Source organism: Crinia signifera, chromosome 3 (assembly GCF_055691185.1).
Source record: "Crinia signifera chromosome 3, ASM5569118v1, whole genome shotgun sequence".
Classification (NCBI taxonomy): Eukaryota; Metazoa; Chordata; class Amphibia; order Anura; family Myobatrachidae; genus Crinia; species Crinia signifera.
In genome coordinates this window covers 220,238,150-220,256,517 of record NC_139219.1, presented here as the reverse complement: position 1 = coordinate 220,256,517, position 18,368 = coordinate 220,238,150, and the positions used below count along the sequence as shown (strand labels likewise).

The 18,368-nt window shown below is 44.7% G+C and overlaps 1 protein-coding gene across 1 annotated transcript in view; it reads left to right on the top strand.

The window, feature by feature from the left end:
• The window catches only part of LOC146064230 (solute carrier family 12 member 9-like), a 224,258-nt gene that overhangs the window by 195,385 nt on the left and 10,505 nt on the right, over positions 1-18,368 (top strand). The window contains exon 10 of the mRNA XM_083177477.1: positions 213-405. Coding sequence (XP_083033603.1) covers positions 213-405 — 193 coding nt within the window. The remainder of the gene's footprint in view (positions 1-212; positions 406-18,368) is intronic.

Below are 18,368 nucleotides of genomic sequence, written 5' to 3'. Positions count from 1 at the left end.
TGTTCCTAAAGAAATGACTGCTGCCACCCTATATTTGTAGTAACCTCTGTAGCTGCACATATTGTACATTTCAGTGTCTTAAATATAACATCATTATGTCTGCCACAGTCATAAATGAGAAATTGCCTTTAAAAATATAGGACTGTTTCATGCTATTATTATGATATCTGTAACCACCTCCATGTGACATGTTCATCTCTCTCCTCCCGCAGGCCAACGTTTCACTACTTCACGTGGCACACCTGCATCCTGGGGATTTTGGGATGTTTGACCATGATGTTCCTTATCCAGCCTATCTATGCCTCTGCTAGTATCGCCTTCATGTTGGTCCTGCTTCTGTGCCTACATTACTTGTCTCCCAGTCATAGTTGGGGCTTTATATCCCAGGCTCTCATTTTCCATCAGGTGAGATTAAAATGGTCTCTTACACTTTCTGTGTATTTCCTTCTGGTCCAACTACTGCATAGTGAGACTATCTCAGGTAGGTGTCAGGTAGGGCAACACAAGATACCTAAACAGCATAGTGGTGAAACCAATACTAATGCAATACTATGGATGCCTTACTGACCTACATAGCATTCTTTAGGCCAGTAGCATTGCATAGTTGAATGTGTGCTATGTAACATTGACATCATACCGAACAGCTAGAATATGGATTTTATGGATATTGGATAGACAAAAGAGTGACTGAAAGGATGAAGCATGCACAAATAAAGACTAAGTACAAGTTTACACATTTATGGATGTAAAGAAAGGAGACTGGAGAAAAATATTCAATACTTTTAGAATCCTGTCTTCACTGTTTTTGAAGCCTCAGGAATTGTCAGTAGCTCATTTCTTTCTCCCTTCTCCCTTTTAAAATGTCCCCCATTCTAGAATGGAAATGGACATTTAAATATGTGAAGCGAGAGTGCTTGGGGGTGTCCGAATGAGAAACATGAGCTGAGTAAGAAGACGAGCTAAAAGGCAGATTGGGACATGAATATTAAACGCTGGCGCAAAGAATCAGCATATTGACATTTTCCAGTGAGATCCTTGTGTAGGGTGCTTCCTTCTAAACCTTTGTTTTTTTTTTCACTGTTTAACAGTGTAGGGGCGAGATGTACTAAAGGGAAAATGCGGTAAAACCCCCGTTTTACCGCATTTTCCTATGTACTAAAACCCGTTCGCCACGTCACCGCAGGGCAGGGTATCGCCACCTTTGGGTGGCGATACCCTATAGAAGCCTATGGGCTTCTTTTCGCCACCCGCCGCGTCGCCGCAACCCCGCCGCCTCGCAGACCCCCCCTCTCCCCCCTCCCTTGGGCTTACCTTCTTGCAGGTCCTCCTGGACCCCGGAAGGTAAGCCCTTCCTCCCCCTAGCAACGCAGCCGGACGTCCTTCCGGCTGCAGGGGGAGGAGGAAGCGCCGGGGACAGCTTGCTTAGCTGTCCCCGGCGTGTAGGCAGCAAAAGCCGGCTGGGAGGTGACGGAGCCCCCCCGCAGACCACAGTACAGGTATCGCGGGGGGGCTCCGTCACCGCATCGCGATGCCAGCCGCATATGTTAGTACATATGCGGCGGCATCGCGGCGGGGGGGGGCGCGAAGGGCGGCGATGTATTTTAATACATCCCGCCCTAGGTCTGAAAACATTTGTACATGCTGCCTAGGCGGTTATTCTGGTCAGATTTTCTGTCAAATTTACTTATGCATATGGATGATATTGTTTCCTACCACAACAGTTCCATGGTAACCACAACAGTTCCATTGTAACCTTCCCAAGTCACCTTGTTCAGCTTGTTTGTCTTTGAAAAGCTCTACGGTCAGTCTGCCCTCCCCATAAGCAGTGACCTCTATTTCCAACTCATGTTTTGCCTCTTTTATACTCAGTCAACTCTTGTTTATTTAGCCTGGATTCACTCACCATTTAGTGTACATTCCAACAATTCTCTCTTCCTCACTATGGAGGCCATTCTGATTCACCTGCAAAGCTGCAAAATTCACAGCTTTGCGTGTCATCTAAATGCCGCCCGCAGAAATCATTTGATGGTCGCGACCATCAAATAATTTCTCAAGTACTGGAAAGTCTCTGTAGGGTAAGAGGGCAGCAGCTGACATCCGGTGATGTCAGCTGCCCGCCCCCATGGGATTTTCCAGCATTCATGTTTCATGAATGGGCGTTCCCATGGGCGCTACCCATCCACGCCGAGCCCTGCTCACACTGCTCCGTGTGAACTTGCCGGTGAATAATCAAATAGCCACGGCCGCTAGCAAGCGGAGCCTGCACATGCGCAGTCCCAAATCATTGCTCCCTTGTGCGAACACGCAAAACAAGGGCCATTGTACACTTTTTGCCACTTGTAGACAACGTACCGCTTACCCCTCCAATCTGCAGACTGCATGAAATAGCAGCAATCTCCCTCTCTCCCTCATTAGTCTAGCAATCTCCCTCATGTCACCTAGCCCACATTACACTGTTACATTTTTGGGGAAAGGGAATGAGAGATAGATACATTTACATTGAATCATCAGCACCATTTCCCAGCACTTTAGCAAGTATAGTAGCTCTTACTAACTGCTTTGGGGCTCATCTACATTTGGATATAAGTCATTTTAAAAGATTCCTCTCAGATGTAGCAGTACACAGCCACGCTTCTAGGTGCCACGTGCACAATCTCTTCACACACTCTCTCCATATATGGAACTAGACACACCCTTTGGGAGGAGCATGACATGCCCCCTCAATGGGGCACAGTGCAACATTATATTACCAACTATAATCTCCCTGAAACTAGTTTTCAAACTTAAGAGTTGTAAATGGCAGTAAAAGGCTAAGGTGGGTATTTATCAAAGCTTTGAGGGAGATACAATTCTAAATGTACTAGCCATTTAGCTTCTTCCTTTTACAAGATGTGTTTGAAAAATGACTGTTAGTAGCTGATGGGTCTGTTCTTCTTTTTTCATGCTTTGTAACATGACCTACAGTATTTCTGGAGGAACAAAATACTCTGTTCTGGGGGATGTGGATCATTAGGTCACCAGTATGTTTTTTGACAGTCATTAGGTCGACATGCAGGAAGGTCGACAGGGTCATTAGGTCAACAGGGTCAAACGGTCGACATGGTGTTTTTCCCCGCATTTTCTTGCCCCGATTGTCGACACAGTCGACATGGACACTGAAATGTAGCACGGCATCCTCTCTCTACGCTCGGCACACTATTTTGTTCTCCCATCACGCCCTAGTGGATGGTAGGGCATGAAATACTGCATGTCAGTACATGTCGGTTCAATTTTATTTGAAAAACCCCATGTCGACCTTTTGACTGTCGACCTAACCCATTTTGACCTAATGACCCTGTCAACCTAATGACCCTGTCGACCTAACCCATGTTGACCTTCTTTCATGTCGACCTAAATGTATGTCGATCGAATGGTGTCGACCTTATGACTGTTGACCAACATGCTGGTGGCCCACCGTACCCCGTTCTGGGAAAGAGTCATATTGGAAGATATGCTTTATCTCTCACCATTTTATGTCTCTCTAATCTTTGACAAATGCCCCCTTCATGTTATACAAAATAAATGATAAACATATGAAGAGCTTGCCATGTAAAGTAAGTGAAAGTGGAGAATAGCTGAACCTGTGGCTACATGTACACGCATGGCAAACTTTTCCTACAGCATCTGCACTCAGCATGGGCAGGTAATAGAATTTGCTAGGAAATGTACCAAGTTGATGCACTGTCTGCAGAATACCATTGGGAATAATATCTTCTCTATTCTGTGCTGCTGATAGTGGGGTCTCATTGTGTAGACACAAAGCCCACCACCTGTTCCATCTCTGCAGTGAAATCACACGCATTAGACTCTAATGTAATATTATTACTGAGCTCACTTATCTTTTCATAGCTGGCTTTCTGTTTAATACAAAGCTTTTGACACTTACCAGGGAGAATTCTGTTTTTACATAGCTCGTTACCCGTCCATTTATTCTGGATTTTATCATTGTACTCTAACTTGTTAACTCTTCAATGTCTGCAGGACATTTTGGTGTAAGGTTTAACAAGAAAGAAGTAAAACATCAAAACCACTTAATGTTGTTTTACAAATATTAAAATTTTTCTTTCTATCTACAAGCAAGGCTGGTGTGCTGAAAATTGTGGCCACAGATCGCTTCCCATAGGATCTTACACATATTTCTCAATGTAAACCCTCAGTTCTGCTATCAGATTACTGTAATTCTTTTATATTCAGGTCAAACATCCTTTTACCGAATAGCTGTAGTTTATTTGATTTAATCTTTCAGTAGCAACTAAAGGTGCCCATACACGGTACATTTATTGTATACAATATTGCATCTCTTCACAGGTTTTGCAATGCAATGAGACATACAGTACTTGCCTACTTTTGAAAACTAGTTTCAGGAAGAATATAGTTGGTAGCAGAATTTTGCACAGTGCCCCATTAAGATGGCGTGTCAAGCTCCACCCAAAGGGCGTGTCTAGTTCCATATATGGAGAGATTGTGAAAAGAGATTGTGAACGTGGCACCTAGAAGTGTGGGTGTGTACTGCTACATCTGAGAGGAATCTTGTAAAATTACTTATATCCAAATGTAGACGAGCCCCAAAGCAGTTAGTAAGAGCTACTATACTTGCTAAAGTGCTGGGAAATGGTGCTGATGATTCAATGTAAATGTATACGTCTCTCATTCCTTTTATCCCCAAAAATGTAACAGTGTAATGTGGGCTAGGTGAAATGAGGGAGATTGCTAGACTAATGAGGGAGAGAGGGAGATTGCTGTTATTACAGGGAGTCTCCTGCAGAATGCAGGAGGGTAGGCAACCATGCAATGAGATGAGATGAGATCTAGTACAAACAGTATGTGCTGCACATACTTTTTGAGCTGTGCAATGTGACGGGAGCGTGCATCTCACCGCACTCAACAATTGTACCGTGTATGGGCACCTTAAGGCAACCTAGCTAAATAGATGCATTATTTGCATTAATATGGATTTCCCCAAAACATATTTATATTATTTTTTTGCAATAAATATATTTCTATGCTAAAGCTAATATATTAATTGCAATTCAGTCAATTGCAGGTTGACTAGACCTATGATCAGTTTGACCCCACATAATTAGGGCCATTTTGAACCATGAAAAGCTGGCTGCACATGTTTTCCTACATTTTTGGTTGAAGAACTTCTTCACTCCAGTTAAAAATGATTTCTATTTGCATAGGACAGTGATGGCTAACCTTGACACTCCTGTTGTTGTTGAACTACACATGCCAGCATGCCCTGCATCAGTTTTAGCATGGCCAATTAGCAAAACTGTAGCAGGGCCTGCTGGGATGTATAGTTCAACAACATCTGGAGTTTCAAGGTTAGCCATCACTGGCAAAGGATATGCCAGATACAAATCCAATCCAGTTGGTTTTGAACCAACAGGAACAGAATTTAGATTGACCAATGACATCCATCAGTGCATTTGTAAGGACATCAGAAGCAGGATTGTGACACAAATATCTGTGCACTTTGACCTTCTATGAGGGCGGCAGCATTGGCGAATCTAGAAATGTGTGAATAGGTGATCCCAAATGCAACTAAAGCTGCCAAAGGGTAGGCACCCTCGCACGCGCCCCCCCCCCAAAGGGGACGTGGTTTCCCAGAAAGGGGGAGTGGTTTAGCAGGAATGCCCTAGTTAATCAATTTTTCCACCCCCGCCTTATAAAATATATTTTGATGATAATACCCCCATTCCCCCCATGCCTTTATAAACTAACCTCAGTGGGTACTGGTCTCCGCAGCTCCAGTGCCGAGTGCCAGTAGGAATCTGCTGCCTACAGGAGAGCCTACAGAAGCTCTGCAGCATGGTTATGGTGGTGGGGTGGCGCTTGTGTGTGTTTGTTTATTAATTTCATCTTGGCTGAGGACCATTCACATTTAGGTGCATTTCAGTTATTCTTAGTCATCTTTATTTGCAGAGCCGGCTCTAGCCTAAATGACTGCCTAGGCAAGATTTTGGCTGGTGCCCCCAGCACCACCACTCGTTCTGCCTCTGACACTGCTCCCCTTTCCCAGCACCATCAACCCTCATCATAGCATTCATTATTTTATATATATATATATATGATTGTGCGGTCCGGCACTCACTCTAATAGGCCAGCTGCCCCGGTGCCCATCACACAGTGGGATACTTGGGAAGAAATGACTGGCACTCCAGGGTCTTGGTAAAAAAGCAATGTATTCACAGCAGGTGATAAACAACCAACGTTTCGGGGCGATGCCTCTTTGTCAAGGTGTGTGTGGCATCGCCCCGAAACGTTGGTTGTTTATCACCTGCTGTGAATACATTGTTTTTTTACCAAGACCCTGGAGTGCCAGTCATTTCTTCCCAAGTATATATTTATATATATATATATATATATATATATATATATATATATCATGCTGGTATAATATTGAATAATAATAAAAATGAAAAAGAGATTTGAAAAATTATAGGTGCATTATTCAAAATAATATAGTCTGGTTATATGTCCAGGATAGAGCAAATGTTTTAACCCAGTTGCAGTGTGTTCCTCCAGATAGCTATTTGGGAAGTGATGGGATAAACTAATAATACTGGTGAGGGGGTTTTTCCTTCAGAGAGATGGTAGGACACTGTATGGTTGCAGCAGGCTAAATATACCTGTCTCTCCTGGGCCAGTTGATGGTAACGGTAGCCATGGATTTTATTGGCGGGTAGGTTTGAAAAACATCCACATTAGAGTCCCATTTGTAGATGGAACTACTGAGTCAATCAGCAGTAGGACCAGGGCATCTGGGTGTGATAAAAGCTTGCATAAGCACCTTTCCACCGATGTGATTCGCTGTGTCAGGGTACAGCTTTTTCAAGGTAGGGGGAGACAGTGCTGGCCTGCAGCCCCTCCCCCCAGCTTTAGGCATCAGTACACACTAGTGCTGCCCACCTACTAGCTGCAGACTCACACCTTCAGTTCACCTGAATGCTGGGTGCTGTCTCCCCTGTAAAAACGTTGCATGCTGGCATGTTTTTACAGCACTGTCCTAACCTGCCTCTTGCTCATGTTGTAGTTGATATATTGCAATCTACAGTAGTTTGTACCTTATATTGTATTGTTGTTCTACTGTATGTGTGTGTGATGGGACCAGGTGTACTGGGGAAGCGGTAATAAATTGTCACACTTAATGCAGGTCACAGAGCCTCATGTGTGACCGGTTCCTATATTGCTTCCATGTCTTGTGATCAGGTATGCCAGCAAGCAGATTCCCCATTACTGCATTCATGCACTGTATGTGCAGCGGGACTATCTGACCAGGACCATGTGCATGACTGCCTCTGTGCTGCTTCCATACTCCTACAGGCCCTTCACATGCCCCCCAGGTGCAACAGCCTCCATGGGTGGCCTTTGTTCAGTTGTTGGGTACATTAATGGACTGTCTGACTTACGACACATGTCCAGCACTCTCTCACTCCATCTCTTCCCTTTCTCTCTGACACCCTCTATCACTCTGTCTCTCCCCCTTTTTTCTCCCTGACACCCTCTCTCACGCTCTCTCCTCCATTCTCTCCCTGACACCCTCTCTCACTATGCCTAGCCCTCTTTTCCTAGCAGACATCCTCCCCCCACTTTCTCTCTCTGACACCATCTCTCTCTTTCCCTTACAACCTCTTTCTTCCCCTTTCTCTCCATAACACCCTCTCCATCTCTTTATATGTCTTTCCTTCTTTTCTACCTGACACTCATTCTCGCACACCCCTTATTCTTTCCCTCAAGAATGGAGATAAAATATATACATATATTAACATATTACAAAAATAAACATACCTAGGAAACCACTGCTGACAAACACTACACATGTGCAGAACTTATTTCCCAGTGTGCTTATTCCTTATAAATATAGTAGATTACAGCATAGTGATTGATATTGGGAGAGAAACTGGGCAGTGTCAGGAAATTAAATCATCTCTGAAAGTGTGAACGTTTTTATTGACAACGGACATCAAGAGAGCAGCTTTTATTTATGTTTCCTTCATGCCAATGGTAAATTATTTCAATTTATTTGCTCTCTAACCCCGTTAGACAGTTAATTAAAATCAGGCAAGAGTGCTCAATGCATTAGGCACTGTGGTATACACAAGAATGAATACAACATTGTCTTCTTCATGCACTGTTTAAGGAAGCACCCCAGGTATGAAGCAACAGTTCACCTCCTCTGGGTTCCTCGCATTATTGGTGGCACAAAAAAATGCTATGGAGAGGTATCAAAGCATCATATATTATATATATATGTATGTCTAGTGTCCGTTGGTCTCTGAAACACTACCATCTGTTGGCAGCGAGTGAAACTACATCTCTTTCTCTCGCACATGCACAAACACAGAAGGTAGCAGACTAGCTTTCGAAGCTTTTGCTTCCAGCGGGCTTACTAGTAAAATAATAATATTGCAGCTTCCAGTACCATCCACCTCAGCCATTCTAAAACAATAAACACCCACAGCTATCTGGAAGTGCAGCTTAATGAAATGCAACAAAAGGAAAGTTAGTGGGAAACGTTTGAATCCCTAATGGAAGGATAATTCTAACTTCTGTAGTGTAGCTATTTTCCAGCTGTATGAATTCTATTTCACTATGTATGATGTGTGGCCCTTCCCACAGTGACCTGCAATCTCAACCTCTTCAAGCAAGCTGGCTTCCTCTGCTCCGTCCCCAATTCTTCTGCAGGAGGCTAAAGCGCAACCTTTATTAATAGCTCATCATTTCCTCTGAGTGCCAGCACCTATAATCAAGTACAAAAGAAACTGCCACTTATAAAAACAGCAATTATGTCCACGTGGTTAAGCTCACCAGACTCCGAGCGGGAGAGAGCAAAGCATGGTGTTCTCATGGATCCTGTGCTGTGTGTAGACAGCTAGAACAAGAGTATGATACTGTACTTGACTATTCTCCTATTGCCACTACTCTCTGACCATATTACATACACATTGTAACACTTCTGCTCATCTTATTCTTATGTGTGCTTTGGGAGTACTGCCCTCTCTTATCACACATTTAAATTAATATTATTGCAGATAGGAAATATACAAATCCAAAAATATACGCAAAATAAATGCTAAGGAACAGTTCCATATATCAATGAATACTATAACATTTTAATAATTGTGCTAAAACAGCTGCTGGAACCCTTCGGGGTTGGCTCTGAGACAGCGGCGTAACTATAGCACCCCAGCCCCCGCGGGGGGGGCGCTGTGCATGTGGGGGCGCCGGGGGCTGCGGTGCTATAGTTAACCCCCCCCCCAATCCCCCGCAGACTTACCTATCGCGCTGGTCCCGGCGGCTCCGTTCTTCTGCTGAGGACCACCACAAAATGGCCGCCCCTATATAGCACACAGTTCTCTGAAACTGTCTGCTGTATGGGGGCGCCCATTTTGTGGTGGTCCTCAGCAGAAGAACGGAGCCGCCGGGACCAGCGCGATAGGTAAGGCTGTGGGGGATTGGGGGGGGGGGGGTTGCATAGGCGGCAGGGTAGGGGGGTAGGGGTGCTTGGCGGGGCGGCGGCGAGGGGGGGGCGCCCAAAACGTAGCTACGCCACTGCTCTGAGATGGACTTTGCTCCTTATATGGATTCATATAGCTTTTTTTTTCTCATTCTGCGCATGCATAGATTTGAGGCAAATGCATAGATTTCTGCATATTTCTCTGTCAGAAACTTGGCCAAATCTCTCTTTGCATGAAGTGGGCATTATTGGGTTGTGTCTGTGTGAGCAGAATGACTGTGAGCAGAAGAACAGGGGGCAAAACTTGTATTAGCCCTAGGGAAATCTGCATTACACAAAGGTACTGTTCTGTAGCTTCCCACAAAACAGCTACTGTGCAAACATTAGGCCATCCATCCACCTTCTTATATTATAATTCTACAGGCGGTCTCCAATATCCAAAATGCTTGGGACCAGAGGTATTTTGGATGATGGATTTTCTGTAAATTGGAATATTTGCATGCCATAATGAGATATCATGGTACCCACGTCCAGCCACAGAATGCATTTACATTTCATATACACCTCATAAACAGCCTGAAGGTCATTTTATACATGATTTTTAATAATTATGTGCATGAAACAAAGTTGTAAAGATTGATCCATCAAAAATAAAAGGTGTCACTGTCTCAGTCACACTCAAAATAGTCTGTATTTGGGAATATTGGATATGGGAGACTCATCCTATAGTTCTAAAACATATTCCTTAGAAAATACATATTCAAATTATCACAACCTTGCTTTCTAGGACTTGCTAATACAGTACATTAAACATCAAATAAATGAGCTTTGGGAATACGCTGAAGATACTATAGCACTAATTTAATCCAGAACAATTTGAAGCTTGTGTTGTCCTGTAGCACACTTCCTACAGTTTGTTTATGTCTCAGAATATTTCTAATGAGCATATAAAACACTTTCCTGTCAGTGGTTATCCCAGTCCCAACCCCAAGACCACAGAACAGAAACATCTTTCAGGCCCCATTGCTAAAGAGGGAGCGTGACAAAGCATGAGGTCTAGAAAAGGTTCACTATGATGATTGTGTGCTTTCTCCATGGTTGGCCTGAGTCCCTCACTAGCAGCAGTCCTGACCATTTACATTATGTCAAAACAGTATTGCCCCCAGTTCATGTCATGCCAAGATTTACTGCCCCCATTCATATTATCCAAAACAGTATTCCAACTATTTACATTTTGCCTATCACGACAAATAATATCCTACTATCACAATATGAACTTCAGTGGCAGCTATCCTTTCTACAATACAGATGGGGCTATTCTTTATCCACACCTCCTCTCCTCAATGTAGATTCAGAGGAAGAGGGTGAATGTACTGAGACATGTTATGGGATCAGAGAGAGGAGTTTGAGTCTTCTGTCCCTAGTATTGAAGATTTGATACTGGCAGTTAAGCAGACAATAAAACTTACTAATGTGGATAAGATACCACAACTGGGTGTGTTTAAGAAGCAACGCAGAGATGCGGTTACCTTTCCCTCGGATGAGGGCACGACAGACCTGCTTGGGGAGGTGTGGAAGACGCCTGATAAAAGGCTCCTTATGCCTAAAAGGTTTGCCAATTTGTATCCCATGCCGGAGGAGCATGTGAAATTGTGGGCTAAGATTCCACTGGTGGATGTGCCTGTTCTAGGTTGTCAAAATCCACAGCTTTACCTGTGCAAGGGGGTGCTGTGTTCAAAGACCCCGTGGATAAAAAGATTGAGGGCTGTCTGAAAGCAGTGTTTGAAGGGGTTGGATTTACCCTGCGCCCAGTTATTGCATCAGCCTGGGTCTCCAACGCCATGATTGTTTGGGCTCATACCTTGTGTTCTCAGCTTCAACCTAATACAGAGGCTTTTGCTTTAGCAGAGAAGTTAAGCAGGAAACTCTTAGGTTTGAAGCCTTCCATTGGTCCTTTCTTTCCTCCTTTTGGGGGGGGTGGGGGGTGCGTCTTATACAGGACAACCTGGTAGGGGAAGATTTCCCTCTGGCAAAGGTAGGGCTCCCAGGTCTTGTTTTGGCGCCTTTGCAAAGAAGCAGTCTGTCAAAGGTGTGGATAAGTCCTCCGCATCACGGGGTGGAGGCTCCCCATTCTGGGAACAGAGTGGGGGGTCGCCTCCTGCGATTTCAGGACTCTTGGGTTCTCTCCACCCAGGATACTTGGGTTCACGATGTTGTTTCCCAAGGTTATAGTATCAATCTCAGGGGAGTTCCTCCAAAGAGATTTCTTCCAACACCCTTGCCACAGAAAGCTTGTTTGAGAAAAGCCCTTTTGGGGGCGGCGACATCTCTTCTCGAGAAAGGGGTTGTGATCCCAGTGCCTCAGGAGAAAAGGAAGAAGGGATTTTACTCCATTCTTTTCTTGGTCCCCAAACCAGATTGATATTTCAAACCTATCCTAAACCTGAAGTGGTTGAACTTTCATTTGTCGGATGATCACTTCAGGTTGGAATCTATAAGGTTGGTTCTCTTAAGTATGGAATCGGGAGAATTCCTAGCATCTGTGGACATTCAGGATGCTTATCTGCATGTACCTATTTGCGCAGAGCATCAGTCTATGCTGCATTGCACAATAGGCAAACTCCATCTACAGTATCAGGCCCTCCCTTTTGGGCTGACTACACCACCGAGAGTGTTCACAAAGGTGATGGCTGTCAGGGCAGCAGCTCTCAGATTAAAGGGAATTGTAATTATCCTGTACTTGGACGATCTCTTGTTCAAGGCGGAGTCAGCGGAGAAGTTGCAGGAACATCTGTTGGTTGCAACTTCGTTCTTACAAGACCATGAGTAGATATTAAATCTCCCGAAGTCTCATCTGATTCCCACCTAGAGACTACAGTTTTTGGAAATGGTTCTGGATACACACCTACATCGTGTTTTCCTCCCGGAAGCAAAGGCCAAGAGACATTTGTCTATTGGTGCTTGCCATTCTCCAGTCTCCCAATCCTTCGATATGGTAGTGTTTGAAGTTGCTTGTCAAGATGGTGGCAACCTTTGAGACCATACAGTATGCAAGGTTTTATTTGAGGCCCTTTAAATGGAACATCCTCTCCAGTTGGTCAGGGAATCTGAAATCCATAAAATTAAAAGCCCTTCTTCTGTCTCAAGGAAGGAGGGTCTGGTTGATGTGGTGTACGGATCTGGAATTCCTTCAGGTCATGGGATTGGTTGGTGGTCACAACCAATGCCAGTCTCAGGGGCTAAGGAGCAGTGACCCTGAATCTAAGGTTATAGGGTCTGTGGTCCAGTTCTGAGTCAACTTTGCTTATCAATATACTGGAGCTTTGTGCAGTTTGGAAGACACTTCTACAGGCGGGGGAGTTTCTGAAGGGGTCATCCATTCAAATTCAGTTGGACAATGCCACGACTGTGGCATATCTCAACCATCGGGGGGGGGCACTCGCAGCAGGATGGCGATGCAAGAAGTCTCTCTGATATTTCAGTGGGTGGAATGAAATAGTCCTGCTTTATCGGCTGTATTCATTCCGGGAATTTGGAATGTGGACTTCCTCAGCAGAGCAGAACTGCTGGAAGGGGAATGGGCATTACATCTGGAAGTGTTCCAGGACATTGTATCCCTTTGTGGGCTCCCAGAGGTGGATTTGATGGCATCTAGACATAATTGTCAGGTACCCAAGTTCTGTTTGAGAACCAGGGATCCGACAGCATGGGCAGTGGATGCCATGACAGTTCCGTGGTGTTTCAGCCTTGCATATGTCTTCCCACCATTTCCCATCATTGCTTGGGTCATCAAGAGAGTGAGGATGCAGGAGTCGAGGGTCATCCTGATAGCTCCGGATTGGCCCAGGAGGTCTTGATATTCCAACATAATAAGGTTGTCGATAGCATCATGGCCTCTTCGACCAGACCTACTCAAGCAAGGACTTTTTCTTCACCAGGACCTAGCTTGTCTCAATTTTACGGCCTGGCTTTTGAAACCTCCTTGTTAAAGAATAAAGGTTTTTCGGATGCAGTTATCCGAACTAGGATAAGTGCGCGGAAGCCTGTATAGGTGGCCAATTATTATAGTCTGGAAGACTTTTATCAGGTGGTGTTCACACTTCTAGATTTAAGGTAACTAGACTTCTGGAGTTTCTCCAGGATTTTTTTTTTGGGCTGGTTTAAGCTTACAGTATTTGAAAGTGCAGCTGTCTACTTTGTCTTCTTTCAAAGGAGAGTGGCTCTGTTGCTGGAGGTTCAGACTTTCCTCCAAGGTGTAACACATATTACACCTCCGTTGAGACAGCCAGTGGTGCCTTGGGATCTGTCGCTGCTGCTGTCAGGTTCTGCAGAAACCACCGTTTGAACCCTTAAGGTTGGTTGACCTTAAGTTCTTGTCTTTCTATTGTCTTTCTATTGTCTTGACGTTTCTATTGGCAATCACTTCGGCGAGGCGTGGGTCCAAATTAGTCTTGCAAGTCTTGCAAGTCTCCTTTTCTGGTTTCATGCGGATAGGGCTGTTTTGCGAACAGTGCCTACATTTCTGCCAAAAGTAATGTCAAACTTTCATTTAAACCAGGAGATTGTGCTCCCGGTGTTTTGTCCTCAGAGGAGGCAAGAAATAGATGTGGTACGCACGTTAACGTGGACAGAGTAAAGGATTTTCAGAAGACGGATTTGTTATTGGTACTGTTTGACGTGCAGATTTCATGAGTTTGCATCAGAGGACGCTTCATTTGGGTGAGCAGTGATGAGAACTGCGGACCTGAGCGTACCCTCCCAAAGGACCGGCTCTTGAACGTCCCAAGGTAGAGCTGTGTCCCCAGAATGGACGAAAGAGAAAAGGGGATTTTTGTAAGAACTTACCATTCAAATCCCTGTGCTCTGTAAGTTGAACTGAGGAATGCTGGGGTGCAGAAGTTAGGAGCCTGCCTCTCAAAGACTTAGCATAGGTGCCTAGCTCCTACGGACCCTCTTACATCCCAAGGTTGAGCTGTGTCACCAGGATGGACTCAGAGAAAGGGATTCGAACGGTAAGCTCTGCACACCAGACTACCCTGTAGTTTCACATATGGTACCATACTGTGTCTAGTCATCTGGCTACCACATGCAAATTGAAGGACCTTGACTAACTTAGACTACTCAGATGCATTACAATATTATAAAATTGCACTTTGTGCATTCTGGGACACAAACATCATAATATCAAAGAGGCTCCATGACCAAACCAGGAGCAAGTCCGTGGTAATTTGAAAGAGGCTCTCTCTCTTTGCTTCTCTGCAAAAAATAATAATAATTAAAAAAAAAATCTATATATTTATCTATATATATATATATATATATATATATATATAGCACTTACCCTAACCTCCAAGAAGGAAAGGAATGGACCAGCACTCACGTTTTGTTGAAGAAAAGAATTGTATTGGCAGTTAAAGCATAGTGTACAAGCAGGCTGACCCAACAGCCGTTTCAACTGGATACCTTACCAGTTTTCATCAGGGGTACATCACTGTGACACCAGACACGTTTATATAGCATGAAAACAGGGCACCAAAACCACCCAGCTCATTTCAAATGGGGAGCTGTCAATCAGCACCACGTTACTGAGCATGCAGCGCTTGTCAGATGACGCTGCTGTGGGGGTGTATTGTGCGCGTCATAGGGAATCCCTGTGACGTGTGTCAGTGAAACCAGGACTGCCTGGATGTACGTATGTACACTTAGAGATTTAGTACTGCAATGTGAAACACCGTGAAATGATAGTAATACCATCATCGCACAATAATAAAGAGGAGTGGTGGAGAGCGGGGTCCGCAATGTGACAGCGGTGTACAGGGGTGCCGTGGGCGGCAATGGGGGGAGTACGTGTTGTAACACCACTTAAATGAAAAAGCCTGCACATAACATTTAATGCTCGGCAGCATTAATCATACAACATCTGGTGGACAAGATCATATATACGGCTGCACGGCGGCAGTCAGCGCATCAGCACTGTCATGTATAAGCAGCACGGCAGCCGCACACAGCAGAAAAACAGAGCCCGCACATAAGGATTTATGCTCGGCCAGGGGTTCTCTGTGTCAGCCCCTCTCACAATTAGTGGATTTTTATCTACAACCTGTGGTACAGAACACGGCAAGTTTTATTCAAGACACGTCTGACTTTTTACGTAAACTGAATGACGTTAAGGACCTACCTCCTAACACCCTGTTGGTGACACTAGATGTCTCTAGTCTGTATACCAGTATCCCGCATGACCTAGGGATACAAGCCTGCACAGACATGATTATTGACAGCAGACACTATGTTGGACCACCAGTGGAATATATCTCCCTACTGATGGGGATTATTCTTAATAAAAATTATTTTCTATTTTTTAATAGGTTCTATTTACAGGGTCAAGGAACGGCGATGGGGTCCAATATGGCCCCATCCTACGCCAACCTCTTTATGGCTACCTTTGAGAAACAACACATCAGTGGTAATCAGCGCTTCAACAAATTCATCAAGATGTACGTTAGGTACATAGATGATCTGTTTTTCTTGTGGACAGGAGGCGAATCTGAACTACTTCTCTTCATTGATTACCTCAACACCTTACCAGGTACTATACGCTTCACTAGCAGCTTCAGTCAACAAGGAATCAGCTACCTGGATGTTATGATCACCCTCAGCAACTGCAAACTGTCTACAAAAATCTTTGCCAAGACGACAGACAAAAATTCCTTATTACATGCTGACAGTTTTCACCCGCAAGCCTTGAAAAAGGGCCTGCCCTACTCGCAATTACTGAGAGTCTGCAGAGTCAACTCGGACCCAGAGACCCTCCCTGAGGCCCTGACACAGATGTGCGGCCGCTTTTTGGAAAGGGGATACAGTAAGAATGATGTCGACGAAGCGATGTCCAGGGTATCCCAACTCAATAGGGAAGAATTGCTAAAGAGTAAACCAGCCAGCACAGATAAATCAGACAGGCTTAATTTTTGCAGTACATTCACGGTGGCCTCTAGGTTTGTAAAGAAATCAATACTTGAACACTGGCACCTGTTGGCGAGCGACCCAGTATTGCAACCTACATTGCAAACCCCCCCCCCCAGATTTGCCTACCGAAGAGGCCCAAACCTTAAGGACATGCTTGTAGTAACTGACCCATCTTGTAACTTGATCAAACCAACCAGCTGGTTAACCCGCAAAAATGGGGTCTACAGATGTTCAGGATGTGCTAACTGTCCATTCCTGATGACAGGGGATACATTCATCAACCCAGCTAATGGGGAGAAATTCTCTATTAGGCACAAATTAGATTGCAACAGCAAATTTGTGATCTACGCCCTCATATGCCCCTGCCAGAAGATCTATGTAGGCAAGACTATCAGAACTGCAAAAGAACGTATAAGTCAGCACAGATCATCAATCAAGAAAAGCCTGCTACCGGTGACAGACAGCTTGGACCTCAAAAATCTACCTGTTGCCAGACATTACCTTGAGAAAAAGCACACCATTGGCCAATTGAAATGTTACCTCATTGACCACATCCCCCCCCTACGGAGAGGGGGTGATCGTGAAAAGATACTGCTCCAGAGAGAGCTAAGGTGGATATATCGTTTAAACTCCTTGGCCCCACTTGGATTAAACGAGGATTTTAAAATGGGATGCTTTCTATAAGCCACAGAAGGTACCTGAGTGTACCCCTCTTATCCCCTACAGGACCTCCTCCTCTGCATTGTGTGTCTCTTCTATTTTTCTTTCTTTTTTTCATATGTACATACATTTGCCCAGCCTTTTATTTATGCCACAGGATGGACTATATACACTGCTTTCCATCCAGCAGACACATACAGGCACTTGATTACTAGTCATAGTGTCAGCGGTTGCCATGGGTGATAACTTGGCTCAGTGGTACATTCCGCTTTCATCTATTATTAATGGCATCCAAACGCAATTTGCTCCTATTATACATTTCCTCCTCTCTACATTTGAGAGTATAAACCAGGATGCACACTGGTAACACTTCATTATATCACCTGACAAGTATACTTTGTCGACATGAGGTTGCGTCTACCAGCCATGGATAACTTTTACCAATGAATATATCTGCTGTCACAACCTATTTGAGACACTGCGTTACCTTTAACTCTGGCCCCGTCGACACTGTGAACAGTCGCCTACCCTACATGTCGACCAGCTACTGTGGGATATAAATGACTAACCAGATGACTTTTAGTGATATGCGGCCGCCGTGCTACATATCCAGGACAGTGCTCTCGTACTGGCTGCCGCCGTGCAGTCTTGCTCATCTGATATATCATAATCATATGCCGCCGAGCATAAATCCTTATGTGCGGGCTCTGTTTTTCTGCTGTGTGCGGCCGCCGTGCTGCTTATACATGACAGTGCTGATGCGCTGACTGCCGCCGTGCAGCCGTATATATGATCTTGTCCACCAGATGTTGTATGATTAATGCTGCCGAGCATTAAATGTTATGTGCGGGCTTTTTCATTTAAGTGGTGTTACAACACGTACTCCCCCCATTGCCGCCCACGGCACCCCTGTACACCGCTGTCACATTGCGGACCCCGCTCTCCACCACTCCTCTTTATTATTGTGCGGTGATGGTATTACTATCATTTCACGGTGTTTCACATTGCAGTACTAAATCTCTAAGTGTACATACGTACATCCAGGCAGTCCTGGTTTCACTGACACACGTCACAGGGATTCCCTATGACGCGCACAACACACCCCCACAGCAGCGTCATCTGACAAGCGCTGCATGCTCAGTAACGTGGTGCTGATTGACAGCTCCCCATTTGAAATGAGCTGGGTGGTTTTGGCGCCCTGTTTTCATGCTATATAAACGTGTCTGGTGTCACAGTGATGTAC